Source organism: Haemaphysalis longicornis, unplaced genomic scaffold (genome assembly GCF_048455015.1).
Source record: "Haemaphysalis longicornis isolate Haplotype H1 unplaced genomic scaffold, Haemaphysalis longicornis Haplotype H1 scaffold_16, whole genome shotgun sequence".
In the NCBI taxonomy this organism is placed as follows: Eukaryota; Metazoa; Arthropoda; class Arachnida; order Ixodida; family Ixodidae; genus Haemaphysalis; species Haemaphysalis longicornis.
In genome coordinates this window covers 12,299,353-12,325,371 of record NW_027526266.1, presented here as the reverse complement: position 1 = coordinate 12,325,371, position 26,019 = coordinate 12,299,353, and the positions used below count along the sequence as shown (strand labels likewise).

General features: G+C 49.8%; 1 protein-coding gene across 1 annotated transcript in view; it reads left to right on the top strand.

Moving 5' to 3' along the window:
• Positions 1 to 25,807, top strand: part of LOC144166103 (uncharacterized) — a 40,324-nt gene extending 14,517 nt beyond the window's left edge. Inside the window, exons 3-6 of the mRNA XM_077695735.1 lie at positions 1,859 to 1,924; positions 8,455 to 8,496; positions 22,797 to 22,850; positions 25,637 to 25,807. Of these exons, the coding sequence (XP_077551861.1) occupies positions 1,859 to 1,924; positions 8,455 to 8,496; positions 22,797 to 22,850; positions 25,637 to 25,714 (240 nt within the window). The 3' untranslated portion in view covers positions 25,715 to 25,807. The remainder of the gene's footprint in view (positions 1 to 1,858; positions 1,925 to 8,454; positions 8,497 to 22,796; positions 22,851 to 25,636) is intronic.
• Positions 25,808 to 26,019: the final 212 nt, after the last annotated feature.

Genomic DNA, 26,019 nt, shown 5'->3' with positions numbered 1-26,019 from the left:
TTCTGCTTGCAACGCACGTGGAGTAGGGAAACGCGGTTCTATAAACGTTGAAGTAGGGTGCCTCGATTACACTCGTCTTCGCCGTACGGCAGCGTTCGCATCGAGACACCCGGTTTGGAGCAGTGGAACGCGGGAAATTTAAAATGATTTAAGCAAACATTTGGCGTCTTTACCTTGGGAGGAACGCGACGCAAGAGGAACAACATGAGAGGTGAGCGGTAAAGTGAAGTGAGGCATTTACTTCGCAAAAGCCGATAAAGACTATAGTCTTTTGACGTCATTTGCAACGAAAGGAGCAGTTACGCGGCCAATTTTTTGGAACAGCGAACGACGGGCATGCTCTGCTCCTGTCAGCTCAAGCGGCGTAAACTACCTTTTTCCCAACTACTTTGCATGTTGTGGTCAGCCACACTTGGAATCTCCCTTTAACGGACCACGCCGTCTGGCAGGACATACTAGCCGCCATGGCTAAGGAATAAGCGTTTTTTTATGAGCCATCTGCACTTCTGTTTACCTGGATGCAACAAAATGTGTCCCGGTATTTCAAGCAGCTTTGAAGGTTATCTTGTATCTAACCGAGAAAGTATGGTTTGTCTGCCGTGTTCCAAGAAATGAGCACTACTAACACCTTAGCGATGCGTCATTATTGTGTCATGTACAGTGGACCCCAGTGTCCCCGATGGTTTTCTACTGTTCAACATAAACCCTAAACAAAATCTAATACTGTGGTTACCTTCGGCCGCATGAAGCATTCATTCAAGCAAGCCTGCTCTGCTGGCAGAAGCTTTCATTATGATGAGGGGTTTGGATAGATCAAGCCAGTTTTAAATTTTGATGTTTTTAGTAGGATCTTTCGTATAACAAGAAAACCCTTAGAGGCATATTGTCACACCGGTCCCGGAGCACCTTCCTCATCCCCTTTTTTTCGGTTCTAAAAGACTGGATTTTTATTGTTTTGTGTTTTGTGCAAATAAATCACCTTTTGCGGAAGTACAGGGCGTGAAACAGGGTAACGGTGAGGGCAAAAAAGCAGAAAGTCGCTGCAAAATTCTACAGTCGAACACTTTGACTCATCATCGAACCAGAACTCATCATTTACAAATGATGAGATCGGGTTTGGCAATATTTTGGCAAGCATAAAATCCTGTTCTCACTGTTACAAGTGCTAAGATGCCATTTTGGAGGCATTGCGAATTCCCTTGCAATAATTGTCTACAGAGTGGCACATCGTTTGTACATAATGCGAACTTGTGTGTAAGTAGTGAAACGTAAAATCATAGACACCAGCATAGAAAAGCAGTAGAAAGCAGTAGACAGCAGAAAAATCATAGTTTCCTTGTCATGCAGGTAATGAACATTTATTTATATAGTTATTTATTAGTAATACCTTCAAGGCCAATGGCATTATAGAGGGAACTGGCTACATTCACGAGTATAACCACAAAGATGCTGCAAACGGAATCAATTATACATCTTCACACAATATCAGGCAAAACTATTGAAAAACCATTGGCCAGCCAATGTTTTTATCACATATAAGAAGTAAAGAAGGAAAATTAGTTGGGTTGGATTGTGAAGGAATATTTAAAAATGTCTCAACACATTATCAGTCTACTGCCAAAGCTGAATTTCCCAATTATAGACAGATATCAGGGCCACTGCTCATGTTCTGCTTCTTATTTTTATTTGGGACAGGAAGATGTGGCTCTACAAAAAAAACAAAAAAAGTTTCTTCGGATTTATTCCTTTTGCTGTGCATAGAGCAGAACGGAGAGGAATGTAAGAATTTCTTGAAGTGTAAAAAGTTGTTTCTCAAATTTGAGGCGTCACAACTCCCATTTTTTGTTTTTTTTTTCAGTTTGTTTCCAGCCTTTGTGATATTGGCCAAGAATGCGCTGCAGAACTCCAGTCGGTGGATGTGCAGGTAAAAATTCCCAGAAATATGGTACACCTCGTATCCAAAAGCACAAATACAGGTATAAAACCTTGATATAAAACCAATGCAAATCCGCCAACTGCTTGAAAGCGCACTTCAGCGGCGCTAACCGGCTGTAACGTATTTTCTTGCGTTTTTTAAGCAACGACAATACGGTAGTAATTAAAGATGTAGGGAAACAAAATAAACTGGTAGTGATGCATGTACGTTAGAGTGTGCTAATAAGTGTTTATTATTGGTTTATTTACTTGATTTTTTTATATTTTAACGCCTAAAGCTGAAAAGCGTTCTGCTGTTAAAAAACAAAGCTACGTTCTAACAATGAGTCTAAATAAAAGGGCTAATTGGCAGAGTTCTTTCCAGAAAATGTTTTTTTTTTTGCGCCGTCATGCGTCCGGGCAGCTCGGATTACTTCTTCACTCATTTAATGTTATAAATGCTAGCGTCGCCCCTTGAAAGCTGAATGCCCATCTAATCCTGTTCGCGCATTTGTATGAGCCTACAGGGAATATTCAAGAAAGTCTAGCTTTGCCCGAGATAACACGGGTCACCATTTGATCCTTGTTATGGAGGCCTCCCCACGTCACGAAGAAGTAAAGTCGATATTTAAAAACAGACTATACAAGCCTACATAAACTACAAATGAAACTTCCACCTTTTTAGGAATGTACAAAATGGCAAAATATTTCTATTCCTAACATGTGTGGTTTTCTCTTTTGCATCTAAAACTTAGAACTAAATTATACATAGGTGTTTGATTCAAATGTCTTTTTTACGGTGGTTAAGCTTTCCTCCTACAACGGAAGCACATGATCATGTGTAAACGCAAAAAAACGAATGTGGGTGTCACAAACTATGTCTCATCACTTGCTTACCTAATCGCGATAACTGTGTTATTAATCATCAGACGGGCCATTTTTATATGCCGGCACATAAGCTACAAAATAAATGTCTTCATTCTTTTGTGAACGCATTTTAAACTGCTTTAAATTCAAGAACATGATACCTGAAAATATTTTGTTTAAAACAACGTCGTTATTTTACACCAGATCCACTCGTTTTCTTGTAACAGTATGATGCTGCCCGTCTTAGACTCATTAGTTATTCTAAACGAAGTTTACATGTGGCAGTGGTCGTTTGGCTACCAAATGGGCTTTTCACAGTAAAAAAGCAGGTAGTAAAAAAAGGTTGACACTCCAGCTTCGTAAAAGCGCAGTGTTATGGTAATGGTGTCGGAATGAAAGGAAAACCGGAAACGAAAAACGAAAAAAAAACGATATTTTTGGTTGGAACAAAAACGAAAACGTAACAATATTAATTATTTCGTTCAGGAGCGAAACCGAAAATATTTCGTTTCTGTTTTTGGTTTGAGTGGCAATTTCAGCTATTTCAGAAATCATTTCAATTTCCATTCAGCGAGATGGAAAATTGCGTTGATTCTCTGGCATAAAATCGACCTTCGTTTTTCTGGCACCCATTCTACTTCGGAAGGCTTTGTGCCTGCTCCCATACTCTCTTCGTTTGTTCCGATAGGCGCAGTGCTGAGCTCCGCGCGTCATTGCCGCGGTCATCTGGCTGCGGTGCAGACGCCACGGCCTTATATATTCATTTATTTATTTGGTTAGTTTAGTAAAATACCTACATTAGCCCTACATTGTTTAGGGGGTGGGATACATGTATAATAAACACTAATATTCTAAAACATGACATAAAAACAATGAGGAAAAAATACAACCTTTGGTGTGAACATACACCACTGGCACCACTGCCAGCGAGAACAGCAGATTACAGCCACACCCAATGCAAACAGCTACAACTAATGTTGCACTTGTACGCGAGTGCAGCGGAAAACATTTCAGAAGACGCGGAAGCAACAGTTTCTGGCAAGGCAGTATTATCTCTATTAGTGTTTCTAAAAATGCGCTTCCAATGCGGATGCGCACCAATATTATTCACCAATTTTCGTGGTGTTATGCCTTCGTCTGGATATATATCGGGGGGGTTGCTGAAGGTACTGATGCTACCTATTCTCCATTGCTATTCCATTTCTACCTATTCTCCAACAGTCTCCTTTAAGATTAAAAACAGAAGTTTTACAGTGTTTCATGAGGGAGGCCATTTTAAACTCTTAACAATAACATCACAATTATACGAGTTCCTCAGAAATCATATTTTTCAATAACATATTAGGCATGATATCACCCTTTTTAACAAAATTTCATAATTCTTTATCTTTTCAACAATTTCACGAACCTAATTTTTTTTGCGCAAACGCGAACTGTTATGAACCGTTACGAACTAATATTTTTTTTCGTTCCGGAGCTGAATCGAAACGGAACTTTTATTTATGGAACGAAACCGAAACAGACACGAAAAACATTTCGTTCCGACACCCTGGTTGTGGTATCGTATGTGATGTACCCAACTGGGGAAATTTACGGAACTACTTTGATTTTACGCAGCAAAGGCACCAATATGGTAGAAAATGGCAGGGCGAGGCTTATAAAAGTCTCTAGGCCAAAAATACGATTGTAAATACTAACCACTCACATGCATATATTGTTTTTTGAGCAAGGACGTTTACTGTTTTCTGCATGCACCCACTATGTATTGTATTAGGACTGGTCTTCTTAAAGAGTAACCAAGTCCGCAAATAACAAAGTGCGCTCCAGCTGTATGAACGTAACAACCTTTTAGTAAAATGATTCGTTACTTTTCAGAATTATTTATTCTTTCATGACGTTATACAAATCGAAGCCGTCACTTCTAAGGCATTTAAGCTGTGGCCTAAATACGGTGACAACACAGTTCTGGTTGGAAATTTCCAAAGTAAATATACCAAACCGATTGGGCTGGGGCCGTGTATTACGATTATAACGTGCAATTATTGGGTGCACACACCACGCAGGTTGATATAATTGCTTGTGGTAAAATTTTAAACGCGATTGTCCTCAGGCTACCTGAACTCGAAAGAGCACCACCGTTCTTCCACATAGAAATACACGATGCATAGGTTTTACAGCTACAAGAAACAAACACGGCGCCAAAAGAATACCGTTGAAGAGACACCGGCTACCCCCTCAGGAAATGCGCGATGTATGCTGAGGCGAAAAAAGTGATATGAATTGAACAAACGTTATTTGAAATGCCCATATAAGTTGCCAAAGGTGAAAGGAAAAACGTGAACAGTCAGTGTAGAAAGGCGTGGTATCTATAGCTACATGCCAGTGGCGGCTCAAGCCTGCCCTCTTTGAAAGATATTTACCGTCAAACAAGCGGATGTGAGCATACGTTTCTAACTCATTGATGGCTGAGTCATAATTGAAAGCTATGTAACTTCTAACGCCATAATAGCAATGTACTCGAAGAAATGCTAGTCGTTGGGTTGATCACTTTGGACTAAGCGTACTCTTTACGGGTTACGTGTTTTCGCTTCGTGAGGGATGCTTGTTCGAGGATAACATACTTACTGCTAAACATTTCTTAGGGCGAAATTCTGAAGAGCAAAATCCCGCAGCTAGCATTTTTGGAAACTCGTGTTGGTAACACTTGTAAGCAGAATTAAAATATACATAGATATTACCGGCTGACCTGTTAAGAAGTCGTAAAAGGCGTACTGTACCCGAAATCTTTATCCCCAAATTAGGAGTTGTTTGGGGGAAAACATTGTCTATCAGCGTTGAAAAATTCCTATGGGCTACCTATATAAAAAAAATCTATGCCGCCTTGTAAACGAGCTCTGAATCGGTGAGGAATTCTTTAAAAAAATAACATCACTTTTGACAGCTGAGCTGCTTAGGCAATTTGTTCCGTCGCCGAGCGTTACGAGAAAACTGAGCCGGAGCTCACGGCTCTTAAGGAACGCAGGACGTCGTCCAGGCTTCTTATGCTGTTTAGTGGTCTTGCGCAATCTTTAAAGCCTGCAGAATCAAAATATCTAGACAACGTACCAAGCGCACGTGAGCGTGACCCTCGTGAGGAGCGCCTGTTGCCGGGCAGCCTGCACCTTCCAGAACACTCTCTTCCAAGCATTCTTGGCGTGATCTCTCACGTGCTGTTCTCCTCTCCAGTTCACGTGCGTTTGCCACTGAAGTGGGAAACACCGACCCCGATTTCGCACTACAGACGCTTAGTCCGCGATGCCGGTTGCCGTGTGTTCTAGCGCGTGCTAACGCGGTCCACTTTGGGAGAGATCTGAACGCCTGCAGACAGAACTATCCGGGCCTGCCAGTAATGGGGGACTTTTAGCGGCAAGTTCAAAATTCATGTGAGGTGCAATATCCGGGTCTACGACGAAGGAAAAGGAACGGCTAGCTCTGCTGCTTCTCCAGTCTTGCACCGGTAGTGAAGCTGTGCTTTTTCATTAACTGAACGGTTTATTTCAATATTAATTCAGCCAAGTTCTGCTAATAAATCCTAACAAGTATGTATTTCTTAAATTTCAATCCTGTTCAGGGTCTGGGTATTGATACCATTTTTTGAGCCTTTTCAGTTTGTCAAGGATATAATTTTGCAAAATTCTTGTCACCGCCTAACTGTCGTCTTAAGGCAAATCCTAAAAATAGTTGTTACGTACTTATGTGAGCAATATTTGCAGCATAACCCATTGCAACATAATACAGTCTTACGTGTTTAAAAGTCTCAAAACGCGCGCAATTTGCTCTGGAATGAAGCTTCGCAAAATTGAAGTTCGTAGAAGTAAAACTGTAATAGGGTCATGCAGACAAAGCGCAAGCTTATGTTAGTCGAAAAATTGGGCCTTTTATAGTCCCCCCCCCCCTAGAGCATGTCCGTCAGCAGGTATTCACTGAGATATCAACCAATGCAAGTTAAACTTTGCGTTCCCCGCCAAATCGTTTGTTTCGTGGTATCTTCGATGATCACTTAGGCGGGTCAGGTCTTCAAGCAGAGGTTAGTACGCTTTTTATTCTGCAGAGGAATGGGAACGACTTGTTTACCGTCTGCCCTCCTAGATGGCGCCACTATACTGCGTAGGACCGCTGTCCGCTCACGCTTTGTTTCTGGCCTTATGCCCCCCTGGCTTGTTTTTTTTTCGATTGGAAGTAATCGTTTCGGGAAACACGGGGTATGCTCGACAATCAGGGTCACGTCAGAAAATGTCGCTTACGCCGATTGGCCAAGGTCACGTGAGACAACCGCAGAGTGCCGGACGTCCATGCAGTTATAACAAGCATTGTGCGCGCAACACCAATTGCAGTAAGCACTGGTGCTTCTGTGTTTACGTCCACTTCCGTAATTTCCATTGTTTACTCCACTATTCTTAGTGCTATAAAATTAATATCGATTACATTTTAAGCAGAAAAAGAGCTCTTTGTGCAAGGTTATCGGCATTGTTTAACTTGCGTTTGCTTTTGTTGGCCTCGGTCAATCACATAGCCGACCACAATTCGTCATAGGTTTTAGTGCGGGAAACGAGCTAGAGGTCCGCTTGGCCACCCTCTTTTTCCTTCATTATATAACCTACTCGAATGAAGTTTGCGCTTAAGTGGTGTCAGTGTTATTCCGAGTCGGCAGTCTTTCGAATCAACCAAACTTCCCCTTCGTCTACATGGCTCCTTTAAAACTACTTTGAGAACAGTGGTACAGGCTACATAGATTAGTAAAAAGCTCTTCCATACCTCATAAGGTGACTGCAATAATCACGAATATGCAAAAACACAATAATCCCTTTTTCTTTTGTTAGGTGTGGTATTTTCGGAAATATAGCTGTTGTGAGCACCTACGCCATGACAGGAAGGTTTTACCAAAAAACATCTGTCTCAGTCCGCAAGCCTTAGCCGGACGTTCATCCCTGTCTAAGGGATGAACACCCTACAGTTCCTCATTACCTTCGGGTTAGTAGGGACTCTGGGAAAACTTTCCCGCAGCCGTTTCTTAAGGAAGAGACGGGCATGATGGCACGGACTACGGCTGTATGAACAATAAAGTAGTTTATCTGTCACTCTCTACACATATATTCGGCAAATCGCCGTGAATGCGTAATTACAGGGGTAGTGGCTGCACAGCAACAAGCTACTATATGTAGCGTTTTGGTTTCCTCTTACATTCTATATCAGCGGGGATGATCATTTCCTACGTGTTACACACAGTGCTCACATGCTAACGGATGTTAAGGTATTTGCAGTACAATACAGACCAACAGTAGTGTATACACCTACTTTCTCCTTTTTTGGTATTCTTTACGTATGAAAAACATTCTACAACAAATATTTTGGTGCATTTTCTGTGTTGTCTCGCCTACACACGAAATGTTTGTTGACAAATTTCTTTTACTATAGTTATTTGTGCGAGGAACCTGCTTGAATACATCACCAGAAAAAAATATCAGCTAAAGTCTCACAAGAGAGCGTCTAAATTTTATGGATCTTGCTCATTCATAAAAATGAAGCAGTCCAGCCTTAGCACCTTCAGGTATTAGCGCAAGAAATGCAAGTAACATTGGCTGCATAGAATGTTGTTACCTCTTTAAAGTGCATCAAGAATATGTTTTGTTTCAGATTTTAATTCCCTGTGGGCGAGCAAGGATGTGGGAAATCTGGGTACGTAAAGTACTACATCGTAGTCCCCTCCGTAGATTTAGTTAGGATACCTGCATGCAAAAGCTCTTCACTGATCAAATTTCTATTTCGACGCACGTCGCGAGGACGACCCCACCACCATCGTACAGGGTATTCATAAACTGCTTCTGAAAAGAAAGTTGACTTGTTGGGTTCGTTAATTCGGTTGTTGTGCAAATACAGGTTGGTTAAGAAGCTTCGCCAAATTTTTGCTTTATTGTTTTGATTCGGCGAAACCGAAGTTTATTTTCCAGCACCTTCACACTGTTCTACCTCTACCAAACTTCATTACTCATGGTCACATGGGTTTTATTCTTTGCTGCTTTGTATAATATATTTTACATTTGTCTTTACGGTAGTCATCAAATATTGTTGGCATAGGTTGTGGGGACCAGGGTTCTGACGGCGGCCTAGCTCGATCCTCGAGATCCGGCCGCAAGGCTAGCTCCACTGAACACCGCCGCGGATCACCAACTTGGCGTATCGGCAGCGAACAGCAAGGAACACAGGACACAGAATTCGCCCACTCCGACGTTTATTGCAATGCAATAAAGGAGACGTCGGGCGCGTCGTTCTACACCGCCGACCACCTTAGCCAGGGCGGGAGAGACAGGCGCGAGGGCGGACAAAGGAAGGCCAAAAAGGAGCGAGTCGTACTTACGGCCGCTCCCGACGATGGTTCGTGTCCAAACAGGCCATACCTCCGTCGCCCGCCTCGGACCAGCCCGCCGGAGCTTCCGGGCAAATTTGTCACGTGAGGGGGTCGGCCGCGCCCCCTCGCTCTCACGGGTATCCTCCCGGAGGGGGAAGCGCGCGACCGCGAAGAGAGAGGTACCACCCCTCTCGCCTCCGCGGCGGGCCGAGAGGGATAGGCAAGATGGCGGAGCTCCGCAATCCGCCTCTTTCATTGCGGTGTGCTGCCACCTAGCGTGCCCAGCGGAAGTTGAAGCTGTAGGGTTTGTCGGCGTTTCCTCCGGCTGCGTTCTCGTTGTATGCACGGCAATCCCGCATTACGGCGAGGAGCAGCCGAAGTTTTTCTACTGTGTTGGTGTTATAACGCCTTAAGATGACAGCCCCTGGTCATCACATGATACCAGGCGGCTTCTTATCACTGAATGAGGGCTGGCAGAGAAATCTCGGACAGATCCGTGTGCCGTCCGAGTAGCAGAGCGAGCACTGCTTGGAGTCGTCTGGCATGAAGTGCGATCGCCAGCTCAACAAAGGCCGGCAGTTCACAAAATGCCTTTAAGCGCTGCACACATGTACGATTGGTACACGCTATTCGCATGCGACTGATCGTTATGACTGTCACCACGACTAGTCATACGCGTGAATTTGAGACGGCCCGATGCGCGCATGAAATGCGTCGTCGGCGTCGCTCCGCCCACTGTTTTTGCTCCGTGGTCAACTACGATGATCGCTGAGCTGAATTTGTAGATTCTGCGCGTTTGTTTGCAAGAAATGGATAAATCAAGCAATCGTGAAGCGTTTTCTGCCTTCGGAAACAGTCCGCGCACACGCCGGCCGCGCCTACCAGCTCGGCACACTCAGCGGCTCGAACCGGCGCCGACTGCGCAGACCACGATAGCAACCGCGCTTGTCGCTGCTCTTCTGAATCAATCTGATCGCTAAAAAGTTCCACATGCGAGAAAGTAGGTGTTAGTGTGGTGAAAAATTGTGCTAGGGATTGTTGTCAGGGCTTATTTTAAAAGCGGCGATCAGATATATCTGCCGCGTTGCAAGCCTACGCTGACCGGTCGCCGCGGCGCGCGGTGCGCCGAGCAGCCGAGAGATGGCGATACCTGCACGGAAGCATCGAATCAGGCTACGCAGATGACTTGGTCACCGATCGCTCAAACGGCAGTTATAACTTAGAGTTCCACATGCGAGAAAAGGGATGATAGTGTAGTGAAAAGTTGCGTTCCGGATTGTCATTCGCAGTTGCACAGATAGCAGCGATCAATCACCCGAGCCGACGCGAGCGACGCAAGCCGCCGTAGCCGATCGCGTGCGGCCGACGGGAAGCGATAGAAGCCGACACCGTTCCCTTTTCGGCACTCCGAGTTAGAGAGGAACGCAGCACAAGTTGTGGGCATTGTTCCGCGTACAACGAGCACACAAAAAAAAATCAAACGATGTAAATACAACCACGACCCCTTCCCGCTTGTGCGGGAGCTGTGGGGAATGTCGTCTGCTGCCCCTACTGGACTGCTTAGGGACTTGGCCGCTAGGGGATTGCGCATGCGCATTGGGGTTGTGAAAGAGGCGGATTCCCACACCCCTCCCCCCTTTGACCGAAGCCGCTCGACCTCGAGGGCTCCGGTGAACGGTGACCTCACCGTTCAGCGCCTGGAGAATTCGTCGAGCAGCTTCATCAGGTCCCTGGTCGGCCCCTGGTCCTCCATGCCTTGCTCCATGGGGGTCGCTGCCGCCGGCTCGCCGCCCGCGGCCCGAGAACGGAGGCGAGGCCTCCCTCCGAAGGCCCCATGAACGCAGCCGCCTCGGCTGCCGGAGACGCGTGGGCAGGGCTGTCGGCCCCCGGAAGCGCCTCCGTCCGCAGCGCCGACCCGGCGGAAAAGCTGCTCCCTCCTGGGCCCTGGAGCTCGACCAGGGGTGCCGCCGATGCCACGTTGGCGGGCCGGTTGACCTCCGCCGCCGCCGAGGCCAAAATGGCGGCCGCGAAGGCCGGATCGGCCCGCATTTGGGCCCAGACGGCCCCGATGTCGACGCGGGCCGCCGCCTTGGAGCTCGAATATGCCGTCCCCTTGGCTGTTGTGGCGTCACGGTGCCGCGCGGATGCCTCGTGGTACTCCTTGGCCACGACCAGTAGCCCGCAGGTCCCGCAGTAGTTGGCGCCGGGCTCCGCGGCCGCAACGCCGTTCGGGAACCGGGCGTGCTGCTCACTGATCGTGCGCCCGCGGAAGATCCAGGGCACCCTCTCGGCGCCAGCTCCTTTTCGATCACCAACTGGTGGTGGCTCCACGCCGCCGCGGAGAAATAGCAGCGCGGCGGCGCGTTCCCCTCCTGGGACGTCCACGTGGCCACGTTTCGGCCCTTCTTCGGCCGGGACGGTGTCTCCGCCCGCGGGGGCTCCATGGCCGCGGGTCGCCACGAGCGGTGCCGCCGCTCCTTGCGGCGTCGACTTGGCCCCTGCTCGCTTGGCCATGTGGACGGAGTCGCCGGCCGTTGGGTGAGGTGCGGGCCGTCCGCAGGATGTTGCGGACGCGGCCGGCGGTGCTGGAGCTGGCCCAAGGCGCGGGACTCGCGGGTGCTGCTTGCAGGGGGGGCCATCTCTCAATCCTCACTCGTCGGCGCGGGGCTGCGGAGTGACCGGATCGGGAGAGTCGTGCCCGGTCGCGAAACCGGTTGACTCATCCGGGAAGCCGTCACCCCTGCCGGGACCACGGGAACCTTCTCCTGCCGGCTGGCGCCCTCTGGAGTCACCCTGAGCAACCCATTACCGGACCTCACGGCGTAGGCTGCGCGTTTCGTTGGCGCGCCTCGAGGAGCTTCCTCTGGCAACCCCTCCTGTGCGCAACTTTGCGCGCTGGAGGGCGGTGACCCGGTAAGCGATTTCGCCGGTTGCGGGTGTTGTGGCGGTGCGTCGGGAACCTTCCTTCCGCACCTCCCTCTAGCTCGCGACCTCGCGAGTCCGAAGTGGGAGCGTCGGCAGTTTCTCCTCTTGGAAAGTACTGCTTCAGCTCGCCCACGTGAATGGGGCCGCTTATTAGACCTGACCTCGGGTCTTTCAGCTTGTAATTCAGCCGCGAGATCTTCTCGGCGACTACGAACGGTCCTACCCACTTGGGTGCGAGACCGGCCGCGAAACCTGCGCTGGCATCGCTCAGCGCGTGGTTACGTTTCAATACAGTGTCGCCCACTTGGTACGCCACGTCTCGATGGGCCGTCATGGCCGTCTTTTGGTCGACCCTGGCTTTACCGCGGCTGCGCTTCGCCTCCGTGATGGCTTCTGCCAAACGCTCGCGCAAACGCCGCGCGTAAGCCGCATCTGCTGCTTTCGCGGGGACTGCGGTCGACCTCCTGGCCAGAACCGTGTCCGTCGGTGTGTTCAGCTCCCTGCCGAACATCAGGAATGCGGGCGTGAAGCCCGTGCACCGATTCACGCTTGTGCGCAGAGCGAAGGAGATCGAGCTCAAGTTCTCATCCCAGTCTTGTTGCCGCCGGGCATATGCCCCAAGCAGTGGCTTTATGTCTCGATTTCGGCGCTCCGTCACGTTAGACTGGGGGTGATAGCACGATGTTGTTTGCTGCCTGACACCCATGGCCGCGCACGCTTCACGAAACAACCTTGATGTGAAATACGTGGCGTTGTCGGTAATCAGCCGCTCCGGAAATCCGTAGCGACAAAACACCTCAGACAGCTTTTGCAGGACCTCCTGTGCTGTCGCTTTGCGCAGCGGAGAGAGTTCAGCGATCCCACTGAAGTGGCATGTCACCACGAGTACAAACTTGTACCCTCTCTTGCTGCGCGGCAGCGGGCCCATCAGATCGCACGCCAGGACCTCCCATGGCTTTGTGCTCACGATAGGCTGAAGCAAGCCTGGCGCCTTACCGCCTCGCGGTTTGCGCTCTTGGCAGACGTGGCATGTGCGTACGTACCTACATACTTGTGCCTTCATGCCGGGCCAGGTAGCATACCGACAAAGCTTCCGCCATGTCTTTGGCGCGCTACCGTGGCCGTCTGCGTCGTGGTAGTGCTGCAATGCAGCACACCTCAGCTTGCTCGGGATAACGGCTTTAAAACACTCACTTGAGTCATTTTTGCCGGGCACGTATTTCAGCAGAGCTCCATCGGCATCAAGCAGGTAACTTTCCAACTCGCTCGCAGCAATACCAGCTGCATTAGAGCCCGCGCCAGCCGCAACACCAGCAGCTTCCCGGCGCCCGTCATTCACCGGTGTTCGATTTGCCTGAGGGTCCGTCTCTTCATTAAGACTGGCGATCACCTCCCGACAAAACAAGTCCTCCTGCTGAGCCTCGACTAGCTCTTCCCGACTGAACGCAACCTCGAGCGGAACTCCTCCCCCGACGAGATGCACGTGCTCTGAGCTTCCGAAACTTGGGTCCTCCCGCGTTCCGCGCTCTCCCCGCGCCGAGAAGGGTCGCTGACCTACAGCGTCCTCCTCGGCCTCTCCGGCCGGTTGGGTGTCGTCCACCGGCGCCCGTGACAGCGCGTCCGCGACCACATTCGTGGCACCTTTGCGGTAGCGAACTTCGAATTCGAAGCGTTGCAATGCCAGGGTCCATCGCGCGAGCCTCCCGCTGGGCTCACGGAGGTGGGAAAGCCATGTAAGGGCCATGTGATCAGTCTCTATCGTGAATTTGACCCCCTCTACGTACATCTCGAACTTTCGAAGTGCGTAGATTATGGCCAGACACTCCTTCTCGGTGACCGAGTAGTTTCGCTCTGCCGGTGTCAGCGCACGCCTCGCAAAAGCCACGGGTCGCAGTTGTTCTTCATCCACCTGGAGGAGCACTGCTCCTACGCCGAGGTCACTCGCGTCGGTTTGGATCACGAATGGCCTGTTCAGATCCGGCAGTTTCAGCGATGCAGTGTCTGCAACAGCTTTCGCCAGTTGGCGTAGGCTGCTCTCCTGCTCCTCTCCCCACTCCCAAGGGGCGGATTTCCTCAACAACTTTGTCAAGGGTGCTTGCAGGCGCACGCAAGCGGGGATAAACTGGCGGTAGTAGCCGATCATCCCTAGGAAGCGCCGAACTCCGGCGACATCCTTCGGCGTGGGAAACTCCAAGATCGCCCGGAGTTTCTCGGGATCGGGGGACGCCTGTCCGCGTTCGATCCGATAGCCGAGCAGGCTCACTTGAGCGCTGCATATTTGCGCCTTGGCAGGATTGATGGTTATGCCAGCCGCCCTGAGTCGTCCCAAGACATTTTAGAAACTTTGAGGTATTTTTTTTCCGCTGTATGAAATCTTTTTACTGTATTATTGTTTGTTTATGAAAACTGAGAACTGTCTTTTTTTTGTTCTTTCTTGCTGTGAATTCTTGAATTCTACTCATTGTTTCCTGAAATCCGAGAGCTGATGTGTATGTTTTTTCCTAGTGGAATTGTCATTGTAATTATTGTCTTTCTGTAAACTGAAAGCTGATTTTCTATGTGTTAGTTGTGTGCATTATTTTGTTAATTTTTATTGTCATAAAGTACGTGCCATTTCCCGCAGAGTCGCGCCAACACGTGGGGGGGGGGAGGGGGGAGGGGGACGTCACCTTGTCAGGCTTTTTTTTTTTTTTTCCTGTAGCCTTTTTGACCGTCCCCCTCGACAACTGTATAGCCAGTCTTGTACATGTTGTCGCAATAAACTTTCAACTTTCAACATCTATCAGGTGGCAGAGGTGCTCCTCGAAGGTGCGGGAGTAGACGACAATGTCGTCCAAATAGGCGAGGGCATGCTGCCACTTTGCCTCACCGAGCACCCGGTCGATCAGGCGTTGGAATGTGCTCGGACTTCCACACAAACCGAAAGGCATACGTACGAACTCGTACAGCCCCCGATGGCAAGTGAACGCTGTCTTGCATTCATCGCCGGGACGCATCTCGACCTCAAGGTACCCCTTGCTGGCGTCCAAAATGGAGAAGTATTTTGCGCCACCGAGATTTGCGACGATTTCGTCAACGCTCGGGAAGGGGTACGCATCCTTTTTCGTGACCGCATTCAGCCGCCGATAGTCGACGCACAAACGCCAGCTACCGTGCTTCTTTCGAACGAGCACCACTGGAAACCCCCAAGGGCTCGTCGAGCGGCGGATAATGCCTGCTTTCAGCAGTTCCTCCAGCGCCTCATCAGTTGCCTGCCTCTTGGCCGGACTGACGGGCCGGGGATTGCATTTCCATGGTTGAGCATCGCCGGTGTCTATGCAGTGCTGCACCAACCTTGTGCAACCTGCTTGCTCAGTGAATATCTCGCCGAAGTCACCTAACAACGACAAGACGCGGTCACGCTGCGCTGCTGTCAGCTCGCTAGCACTTGCTAGGAGCGCGCTCAATTCCTCGCCCTGACCTCGGGGTGGAAGGCGCGCAGCGCAGAAGAAATCAGCCGCGGCAGCAGCAACGACCGAGCCCGGAGGTTGCTGCTCGCGCCGGCTACCGGCAGCGCCTGAAGCTTCTGCTTCCCGCGGCGCGAGAGGCGTTTCGGCGGCGCGCCCATGCAGTGACTTCTCTGCGGGCGGCGGCTCGGAAAACGGTTTTAGCGGCATAAACGGGCCCTCCCGATAGCCTCCGTTGCCGACGTCCACGACGCGATAACGCTGCGCCGCTGTCAGCTCACTAGCACCTGCTAGGAGCGCGCCTAACTCCTCGCTCTGATTTCGGGCTGGAGGGCTGGCGGCGCAGGAGAAATCAACCGCGCCGGGAGCGGCATCACCCGAGCTCGGAGGGTGCCGCGCGCGCCGGCTATCGGCTGCGCCTGAAGATTTTGCTTCCCTAGGCGCGCGGAACGTTTCGGCGGCAGCCTCACACAGCGACCTCGCTGCAGGCGGCGGTTCGGCGAACGGGTTTAGCGGCGTAAACGGGCTCTCCCGATAGCCCCCGTTGCCGATGTCCACGACCAGTCCAACCTTGGACATAAAGTCTCTCCCCAGAATGACTGGGACCGTCAGTCCGGGCAAGTGGACGAAACGCATTCGCCGTACACGCTGACTCCAACGCACGATGAGGCGTACGTCATCGCGTGACGTAACATCACCACACGCAAGCTGGAGAGGCAACTTCCGCTCGCGCAGCCGAATAGCTTTGCGCTCGAGATGGGAAACGACCTCGTCCCCTACGAGTGAAGTGCTTGCCCCGGTGTCCAGCAGTGCCTTAAAACTCCATCCCGCAATTGCGAGGTCGAGAAAGGGCGCAGGCGCGCTGGTCGGAACTCCGACTCTGAATGCGGCGGGCGCGGTGATGTTTTCCTCTAGGGCGCGTTGATCAGCCGCCGGCGACTTCACCGGCGGCCCACTGCGTTTCCCTGTCCACCTGGGTAGATTCGCATCATGTGACCAACTTGGCCACACCTGAAACAGCGAACAGAATTCCGTGCTGCTTGCTGCGCCGATCGAGGCTGCTCGTACGCTCCGCGGCCAGCTGGCCGCATCCGGTTCTCCGGGGGAGAGTTGTTAGCGGGTGCCAGCAACTGCGGCAGCGCCGATCCCGTGTAGGGAAGCCCACTTGGGCGTGCGTTCGCCGGCCGATCACCTGACCGGTTTGTTGTGTGCACAGCGCGCGGGGCTGCCTGGAGCTCCGGCCGTATCGCCTCCGCGTTGCGCAACCCATACGAGTAGGGGTCCAGCGCTCGGTCTCTCTCGCTGGCCGGGTATCAACGTAGAGCCGACCTCGACTCGTCCGCTGCCCGTAACGCCGCGCCAAGCACAGCTTGGTTCCAGTGTTTCCACCGGAGGCGGCGGTGGCCGATACGCGCGTGCAGCCGCAATTGCTGCTTGCACACGACGAGATTCGGCCGCCAGCTCGTTGAGATCTCTGCACCTGCAGTTCCTCAAGTACAAGGCAAAGGTGGGGTGGCATTGCCTGATGACCCGATCGACCCGCTCCGAGTTCGGGGCATGTGGGTCGGCGTACTCGTAAAGCTCCTGCATCACACGGACATACTCGATCATCGATTCGTCCGGAGCTTGGGTGCGCATTTCCAACTCTCTACGCATCCGCGGGAGGTAGTCGACGGGCAGGAATTCCTCCCTGAACATCGTTCGGAAGTCATCCATCGTGCGCGCCGTGTGGCCTATCACTCGATACCACCGGGCGGCATGGTCGACTAGGGCTGCGGGCAGAACTCTGTGCAGCACCTCGCTCTCGCTGATGCCGGTCGCCTGCTCGTAACGGCTCAGAGCCAGCAGGAAAGCGTTCGCGCTCACTTGATCGCTATAACCGCTATACGTCGGCATCGGTAGCTGCACCCTGGGAGCGGGTGAGCGCGCCGCCTGCAGCACTTGCTGCATGGCGCCTGCGAGAGCATTCGCGATGGAAGCTGCATCCACAGTCATTCCTTCGCTTACGGGCGCCTGCATGCTCACTTGCACGAGAGGCGCGCCGCATGGGGCTTCAGCATTTGCGTAGGCCCGGCGCATGGGGGTTGAAAGCGCGGCGTCACCTGACGTAGAGCGCTCGTGGAATTCGGAACTTTCCGAAACTTTCGTTGCCGCGCGAGCCGCAGCATCTGCGTAGGCCCGGCGCATGGGGGTTGGAAGCGCGGCGTCACCTGACGTAGAGCGCTCGTGGAATTCGGAACTTTCCGAAATTTTCGTTGCCGCGCAAGCCGCATCATCTGCGTAGGCCCGTCGCATGGTGGTTGGAAGCACGGTGTCACCTGACGTATAGCGCTGGCGGAATTCAGAACTTTCCGAAATTCTCGTTGGTGCGCGAGCCGCAGCATCTGCGTAGGCCCGGCGCATGGTGGTTGAAAGCGCGGCGTCACCTGACGTATGGCGCTCGTTGAATTCGGAACTTTCCGAAGCTTTCGTTGCCGCGCGAGCCGCAGCCTCTGCGTAGGCCCGGCGCATGGTGGTTGAAAGCGCGGCGTCACCTGACGTAGAGCGCTCGTGGAATTCAGAACTTTCCGAAATTCTCGTTGGTGCGCGAGCCGCAGCATCTGCGTAAGCCCGGCGCATGGTGGTTGAAAGCGCGGCGTCACCTGACGTATAGCGCTCGCGGAATTCAGAACTTTCCGAAATTTCCGTTGGTGCGCAAGCCGCACTCGCGGTTGCGTAGGGGCCGTGGAGAAGGGGGACCCGAGCCGCTCCTGCGGCTGCGGTGGGCGCTGTTGATGCAGAGCATCGCGGGACCTCCCGGGCATGATCACAAAGATCGGCCAACAGCATCAAATCTCCCAACTCATAATCCTGTGCCATGTTCCTCGGAGCTAGCGAACCTCGAATTCACTTGAAAACGAGTCCCACGTTCGGGCGCCAAAAATGTGGGGACCAGGGTTCTGACGGCGGCCTAGCTCGATCCTCGAGATCCGGCCGCAAAGCTAGCTCCACTGAACACCGCCGCGGATTACCAACTTGGCGTATCGGCAGCGAACAGCAAGGAACACAGGACACAGAATTCGCCCACTCCGACGTTTATTGCAATGCAATAAAGGAGACGTCGGGCGCGTCGTTCTACACCGCCGACCACCTTAGCCAGGGCGGGAGAGACAGGCGCGAGGGCGGACAAAGGAAGGCCAAAAAGGAGCGAGTCGTACTTACGGCCGCTCCCGACGATGGTTCGTGTCCAAAGAGGCCATACCTCCGTCGCCCGCCTCGGACCAGCCCGCCGGAGCTTCCGGGCAAACCTGTCACGTGAGGGGGTCGGCCGCGCCCCCTCGCTCTCACGGGTATCCTCCCGGAGGGGGAAGCGCGCGACCGCGAAGAGAGAGGTACCACCCCTCTCACCTCCGCGGCGGGCCCAGAGGGATAGGCAAGATGGCGGAGCTCCGCAATTCCCACAAGGTCCAGATGCATTTTTACAGCACTCTTCTCAGAATGCTTTAACAAAGATAATGCATGCTGTTCGGAACAAATTTACAAATTTTGTGTGCTACTCCTGTTTTAGGTTGTCCCTATTGAAATAGGTATGCACTCTTCAAACACAATGCTAACTTTCTAAAAATGCTAGTCTTGGCTGACTTCTTCGCCTGCGCAGCTGGGGTCGATTGTTAAAAAATGTGGGGTCAATCCGCTATGCTCTCTAGGAGGATGTATTTATGTAAGTTACGCGTTTTACTCAGCGAAAACAACTGATTATTTTTCTGCGTAATTACAAGCTATAGCTTAAACTTTAAATAATGAACCTGGAGCGGATTACCAAGCGCCTACAAGTAATAATAAATCCTCCCACAGAATCAAAACAAAGAACAATGATTATCTGATGGCTTCTTGACCGTCCTTTATTCTCTTCTCTTCAAGCCAAACATTTACAACTTCATGCGGGGAGTAGAAGAATTCTACGTAATGTATCCCTAATTCTACTTATGGTGGTATAAGAGAAACCTAGCCCTACATTTCTCTACTGTTATCATGGAGGAAGAAAAGTTAGGAGACGGCATGACGTCACGCAGCTAGCCTTCGCAAGCCCACCTCCGTTGAAGCCGCTCCCTCCGCCGTTACCCTTTCTCAAGCCGCCGGAGTCAGCCCAGCACGTGACCTCCATGGCTGGCTTGGCCGGCGGCGGCGGCGGTCTCCTACTCCACCGCATCTCTCGTGTTTGGTTGGCAGCAGCTTTTCCCTGTCCTTCCTGTATTCGTCTGCTCGGCGATCTCATGCGCGCGTTCGTGCGGGCGGGAGTGCCGCGTACGTGTGAAAGTCCAAAGCAGTGGAAAAAAAAAAACCATCATATAGCTGGCTTTGCGACAACTGGCCACAGAGTAGTTTCGAGCAGACGAACTTGAGAGCGCGAACCCCACCGCGCGCTCTCACATGGCGGCGCGTGGCGGCGCGGTGGGGTCACGTGGTGCAGTGACGCCCAGGGCCGACTTCGATTTTACTTTTTATGCATAGGCTTCACGTTTCAACGGTGTCGCCGTCTCCTAACTTTTTCTTCCTCCATGACTGTTATTTATATACTCCTCATATTGGTATTAGTGTGTCTCTGGATACTCACGAAAGGGAACTTGAGCCAATTTTTCTTCTCCTGTAGGAGATACGCGCAAGGATAGCGACAAAAAGATGACGAGTTAACGAAACGTTTGGTACAGTGAAAAATCCCAGCTTTGTAGCTAAATTATCTGTTCACAGTGGTAAAATCTAGACTAAAACTTGAAGGGGTTAGGGGAAGAGCGTCATGATAGAGTTGATTGAGCGCTCCGTGTTTTCACGTAAAAGAGAGCTTTTGTAACGGATTTCAAATCGCTTTACACGGACCTTTACTGAACTCAAGTTAAAATTGGCTTTCTTGCTTCTCTTTGTCCAAAAGAAAAAAAAGTGACATTCTCATTCTCATACGCGCTGCCCGGCATAACCTTTTTGCTTGATGGCTAGCATGAATGACTTCTCGATTTATCGGTGACTTTTCTGAGATAGGTGTTTTTTGTGTTTCACAGGTAGAAAATCATTTATACAGTGCAGCACAATGACCTTAAACGGGAACCATAACAAATTTACGTTTGCGGACTTTGGCCATTTCGAAAAAAAATAGCTGAAAATTATGCGCGAGATACACTTGAATACTGTCATTGTTGAGTTTCAGAAAATTGATAATGGTTACTGCGATAGGGAGAACTATCATCTTACAATCAAGTAGAAACCGACATACAGGTATTTTATGATTAGATATCCCGTAAACTAGCTTATCTCAGTTTGGTCGCTTTGAAAATGGCCAAACGAAGAACAAGGTCAAGAATATTACCAGTAGTTCGTTGTATGCGCGTTGCATCGGATACTACCAGATGAAGGTTGAAATGAAGCTTAAAATCAAGAACTGCTCTTTATGGCGGAGACGCGTGATGCATAGTAGCCCAGTTAAAATCAGCGAGGTTGATTATTACCAATAATATTCACAAGAGATCTACGTGCGTTCTCAATTTGGCCATTGTTCTCGATACATGAAGCACAGGGCAAAGGTCAGTCTTAGTTTCTGTTTAGTCAAACAAAAAAACACACGGTCGGGACGTGCATACTGGATTGAATACAGTCGAACACGGATATATCGAACTCCAAGGTGATCGTGAAAGAATTCGATATATCGATAATTCGATATATAAAATACGCCTATCTGAAGATTATCTGACAACTCCGCACATCACTGAGAGTTTTCTGAAGTCGTGGAAAGTGGTAGTTTACCGTTTTGACCATCAAAGCACGAAAAATCCAAACCGCAGCATGATGACCACCGCACTTTATTTATCACTGAATTGTATTCGAGCTTCGCTTGTTTTTTTCTTCTGCGTCGTAAACTTCGCCAAATTGTCTTAAAGATTACAAACACGCACAAATGAGAAAATCAACGCTGTACACTGTACCACAACTGAGGGTAATAACGCTGACGGAACCTCGACTGCAGTAGGCGGTTGGGAACGTTGTCAGGCACTGAGTGCCGTTATCTTCAGTATCCGAACCGAACACCTCCCCCATCTGGAGGCATGCAACGAAGTCGCTTTGCACCCGACACGCTCCGGAATAGCCGGGGCGGGTTGTGCTGCATTCGCCTTTACGTCAACGTAGATGCGTGCATCGCCCTCAAAACTACTGCGAGGAATTCCGAATGCCTTTTCAACCAACATCTTTTCAGCAAACTGCACCCGACGAATTCCCGCTTTCGTTGCTCCGACATGAAGGCCTTGGACAAAACAAAAATACAACGCCGCATCGGTCCCCTTGCACGAGCCACCAAACAGCTGAATCACAGAAAAAGAGTGCCTCCGGCCAATTTCTTTTGCTTCTTTATGTTCTTTCGCCCCAACCACTACCCGCGTTCTAGCTATCATGGAGCTGCTCCTCGTGCGAGCGTGAAAACAGCTGTTGAAGGCCATCGAAGCGACATAATGCTGCGGACGCCGCCTCTGTCTCACCAAGCCAGGCAGCTCCTGCGATGAGTCAACATTATCATCAACTCCACCCCATCAGAAGAAGCAAACTTTCAGGGGCACCTTCGGCGCGGAATTCGATATATCGAATCTGCCAATGATCAGGAGTTCGATACACGCGCACAACAGCCCTATACTTTTGCATGGGATTTTCAAGGGGATGTTTGCACTGTTCGATATAGACAATAATTCGATATATCCGTGTTCGATATATCCGTGTTCAACTGTATTTGTACCTGTAATATCTCTTGGAAAGAATCGCACGCTTGAAGGAGGAGCCTCACCTTCACGATTGTATGACTGTTTTATAACCTTGTTTTATCCATATTTGTGCTGGATTGGTCTCGGTTCTATGTATCGCACAAACAATGCCGGGATTCCCAAAAACCAACGCGCATGTACTCTAAATGGGGCGCTAAATTATTCTTCAGCATACCAAAGAATAAATAATCCCGTTAGGTCACCTATTTCGTGACACTGCCTGTAATAAAGGTTCAGAGACTTTTAACTTCTATTTCACCATAAAACTGCTGGTTTAACCGCCGACGTCTGTAGCTATAGCAGCTGCTAGAAATACAAGCCGATAACATAGTTACGATTTTCTAAAAGCTTTTGCATGAACGATTTGTTTATTTTGAGCAGATTAACTAGCAAGATGATGTTTTCTTGATGCAATAGGAGTTTCCAAGTAGGATAATATTTTATTTCAACTTTTGTGTGATACCCCCTTCTTATTTTGAACAGGGAGACCACCCAATGTATTCTTTAGAGATGAAGAAATACATCGAGGAAATAATGGTAAGTGGCGACGCAGCGATTAAATCTTCATTTTATGTGAACACATTTGTGTTCTATTTTAAGCTTGCGAAATTCTGAAGCAGTTGACGTCGTAACAACATATTATTGTACTTTTGCGCTAAACAGAAGGCACCGTTATTTTATGTCACCTACCGGTTACTATGAAGTACCGCCTCATCACCAGTAAGTTGGGTGCACACATGAGTGTCTGCTGTAGCTGGAAACCCTTAACGAGGCAGGTGGTCTGCTTTTAATAAAAAATGCGCAGGGAATTTCAATACGGCCGCACATATTTATATCTCGCATGCGTCTTCTACTACAGTGGAACCCAGATAATACGACTTTCAAGGGACCACGACAAAGCGTCGTATGAGCGGAGTGTCATACGACCGGGGTGCGGGTAAATGCCGGCATGGTAGACGCTCTCACTCAAAAAATTCGCTAAGAACTTATTTAAACTACCATATTCAGCGCGTTCTCGCGTGATTGGCAAACCTCTACCTAAAATCCTAAGTTTCAAAAAAAAAGAAACGCCTATGTTCTGCCCCCTTTCCCTCCACAGCATTCCAGTTAGTCCGCCAGCCGAGCGCCGTGCGAACCGTCTGGCGCTATTTATAGGTTTTATTCGCTGGAAAGTTTAGCTGTCAATTTCTTCGCATGGCCACCCCAGAAGGGGCCATGGACATGGCGCGGCTTGGGCCACTGCGCCAGAACGACGACTAAAAAATGCACCGGCGTGTGTCGTCTGCTCCGTTTCAACACGCTTCTCAACGGTGATGTTAACAAGCAAGTTATTAATCGCACTCACACTGGAGTCGAGGCATTACTTTGTGTGCTGTGCGTTACTTTGCGTTCGGTGGGATAGAGGTTCGAACGCCCAACACAAATCATGTCCATAGCACGGACAAGTGTCGCCATCCTGCGGAGCCGGACGTAAGCCAGTAACGGTGCACTAGCAGGTAGCCTGCATGTGTACCTGCAGTGAATACAACCTATAGCCCGCCAGCCCCTCATCTTGCGCACGCGAGATGCCGAGGTGGTCCAGCAAGTTGACAGGGAAAAACGCGACGTGAGAATGTGATACGATGGAGGTGTGAGACTGCAAGGCCAAGAAAAACGAACTATAGGACAACGCGGAGATTCCGTACTGGGTGGAGACACTCTTTGAAAGATCCCGAGCCGTCGCTATTGGATCGAAGTGCTCAACGCATGGCTTTTTTCGTTTCCCACAAGACTCAGGAACGAGAAGTAGACAACATGCTTCAACTTGGAGAATAAACCATGCTGCTGCAAAAATTACTGCTCGTTCTTGCTACAGTGAATTGCTGCGGCTGCCATCGAGTGACCCAAAATGGCGATGCCAACGTATACGTGTCTCTACCCTTGCGGCGGAAGGGCGTGAATTGGGGCACCATAGCAAAGAAAGTTAGTGACAACCCGGCTTTAAAAGACACTGATAAGCTGAGAGCAGAGTTATAGGGAGAGAGAGCGCCGTGAAACGAAGAACCCTGGATCGAGCGGGCGGAGAAAGCGGGTGTTCAGTTATCACCGTGGGGTTGTGTCGTATGTGTTTTCGCTTACGTCGGCAGCTCGACGGGAGCTTGAAATTCCCGTTCCGCCTGTCCCCCGAACTCCGACTTCTCGCGGTTGGCGCGATGGCGTACTGCTGCCGCGTGGGGCCCTCGAGGGTCAACTCCCACTCACGAGTACCCGCCTGATTGCTTGCGTCTGTTCAGCAAGTGATGCCGATTGCACGCGGATCTTTGCACGTCAAGCAGCTCAAACGAGGGTTAAGCAAAACGAAAGGTCGGGACGAGGCAGCGAAGCGGCACAAAATATTGGAAAAACTGTCGATTTATCCACGCTTGGGTCCGTCGTATGAAGCGGACCACGAGCACCCGACCGTTTTATAATCGGGGTTTTAATGCATTGTTTCTATGGGGACTTTGCCAGGGATTCCGGTGATCAGTCGTAAGAAGCGGCTTGTCGTAAGTCCGGGGGACGTATCATCAGGGTTCCTCATGTACTATACAAAGTGCTGCCCTTTTGAAACGTTCCGTATATACGGATTTATGGGAAATCAACATTTTTGCTTTTGCTGACACATTGCCGGAACGAAAAAAGAAAGACGTGTCCGCAACACATGATAATAAAGTATGGTGTTGCGTAAAAAATTTTGACACCGGTTTTTACACCGACCGCCAGTAACGCTTTCATAGTCTGTATGAATTCCGTATACCAGGAGCATACGGAAAATTCGCGGTGTTTTATTTCATGCTTTAATTAAGACTGAAATATGAAAACTGTGTCAAACGTTTGTGTAATGAGGAACGATTTGAATATTTGGATTTTGAAAATCTTATCTGAAATTATTACGCCTGGGTGCGTAACACTTTGTATGACCTGCTATTCCCATAACATAGTATATACGGAACGTTTCACTAGGCTGGGAGCTTTAAAATAGAGTTACACATCGCTGCGATGGTAGAATGCAATCGGTGTGCCTATCGATCTGAGAGAAATTCTGTTCAAGAAAATTAACCCACTTTTCTGACCTAATAAACTACGTGCATTTTAAAATAGAATAATATTCTACTCTTTTGTTGCAAGGAAGCTGAATTCCGGTTTGAAACACTTATTACGCAGCTCTCAATATTCAGAACATAATAAATAACCTGTCCGCTTAGAGACAATGGTTTGTTTTAAAATTACCAAGAGTTTTGGTTTGGTAGAATGCACAACTCACATAGACCTCTCCTAAACATACACCGTATTTGCCCTTTCAGATCTGTGCAGTAAGCGCTGCACCAGACGCGAACGTTGCTTGGCTTATGTTCGACTTGGCCCTGCAAATCGCTGGATAAACATTGGAAGCAAGGAATGCATTGCATATTGTACGGGAATTTTTCGGGTATATTTTCAAAATAAATAAAATGTATTGACTGAAAGGAGGTATTTCAAAAACACCGGTTATCTCCCGCGAAATAAAAAAGTGCAATACATTCATGCTATATCCTCTTTAAAGGATCAATGAAGCGAAAAGGCAAGTTTGGTTAATTCAAAAGATTGCCTCGATAGAATCTTACTGACACCGCTTTTAAAGTAAACGTGGTTCAAATAAGCTATATACTTAGGAAAAAAGGTAATGGCCTTGCGACCGACTAGCTCA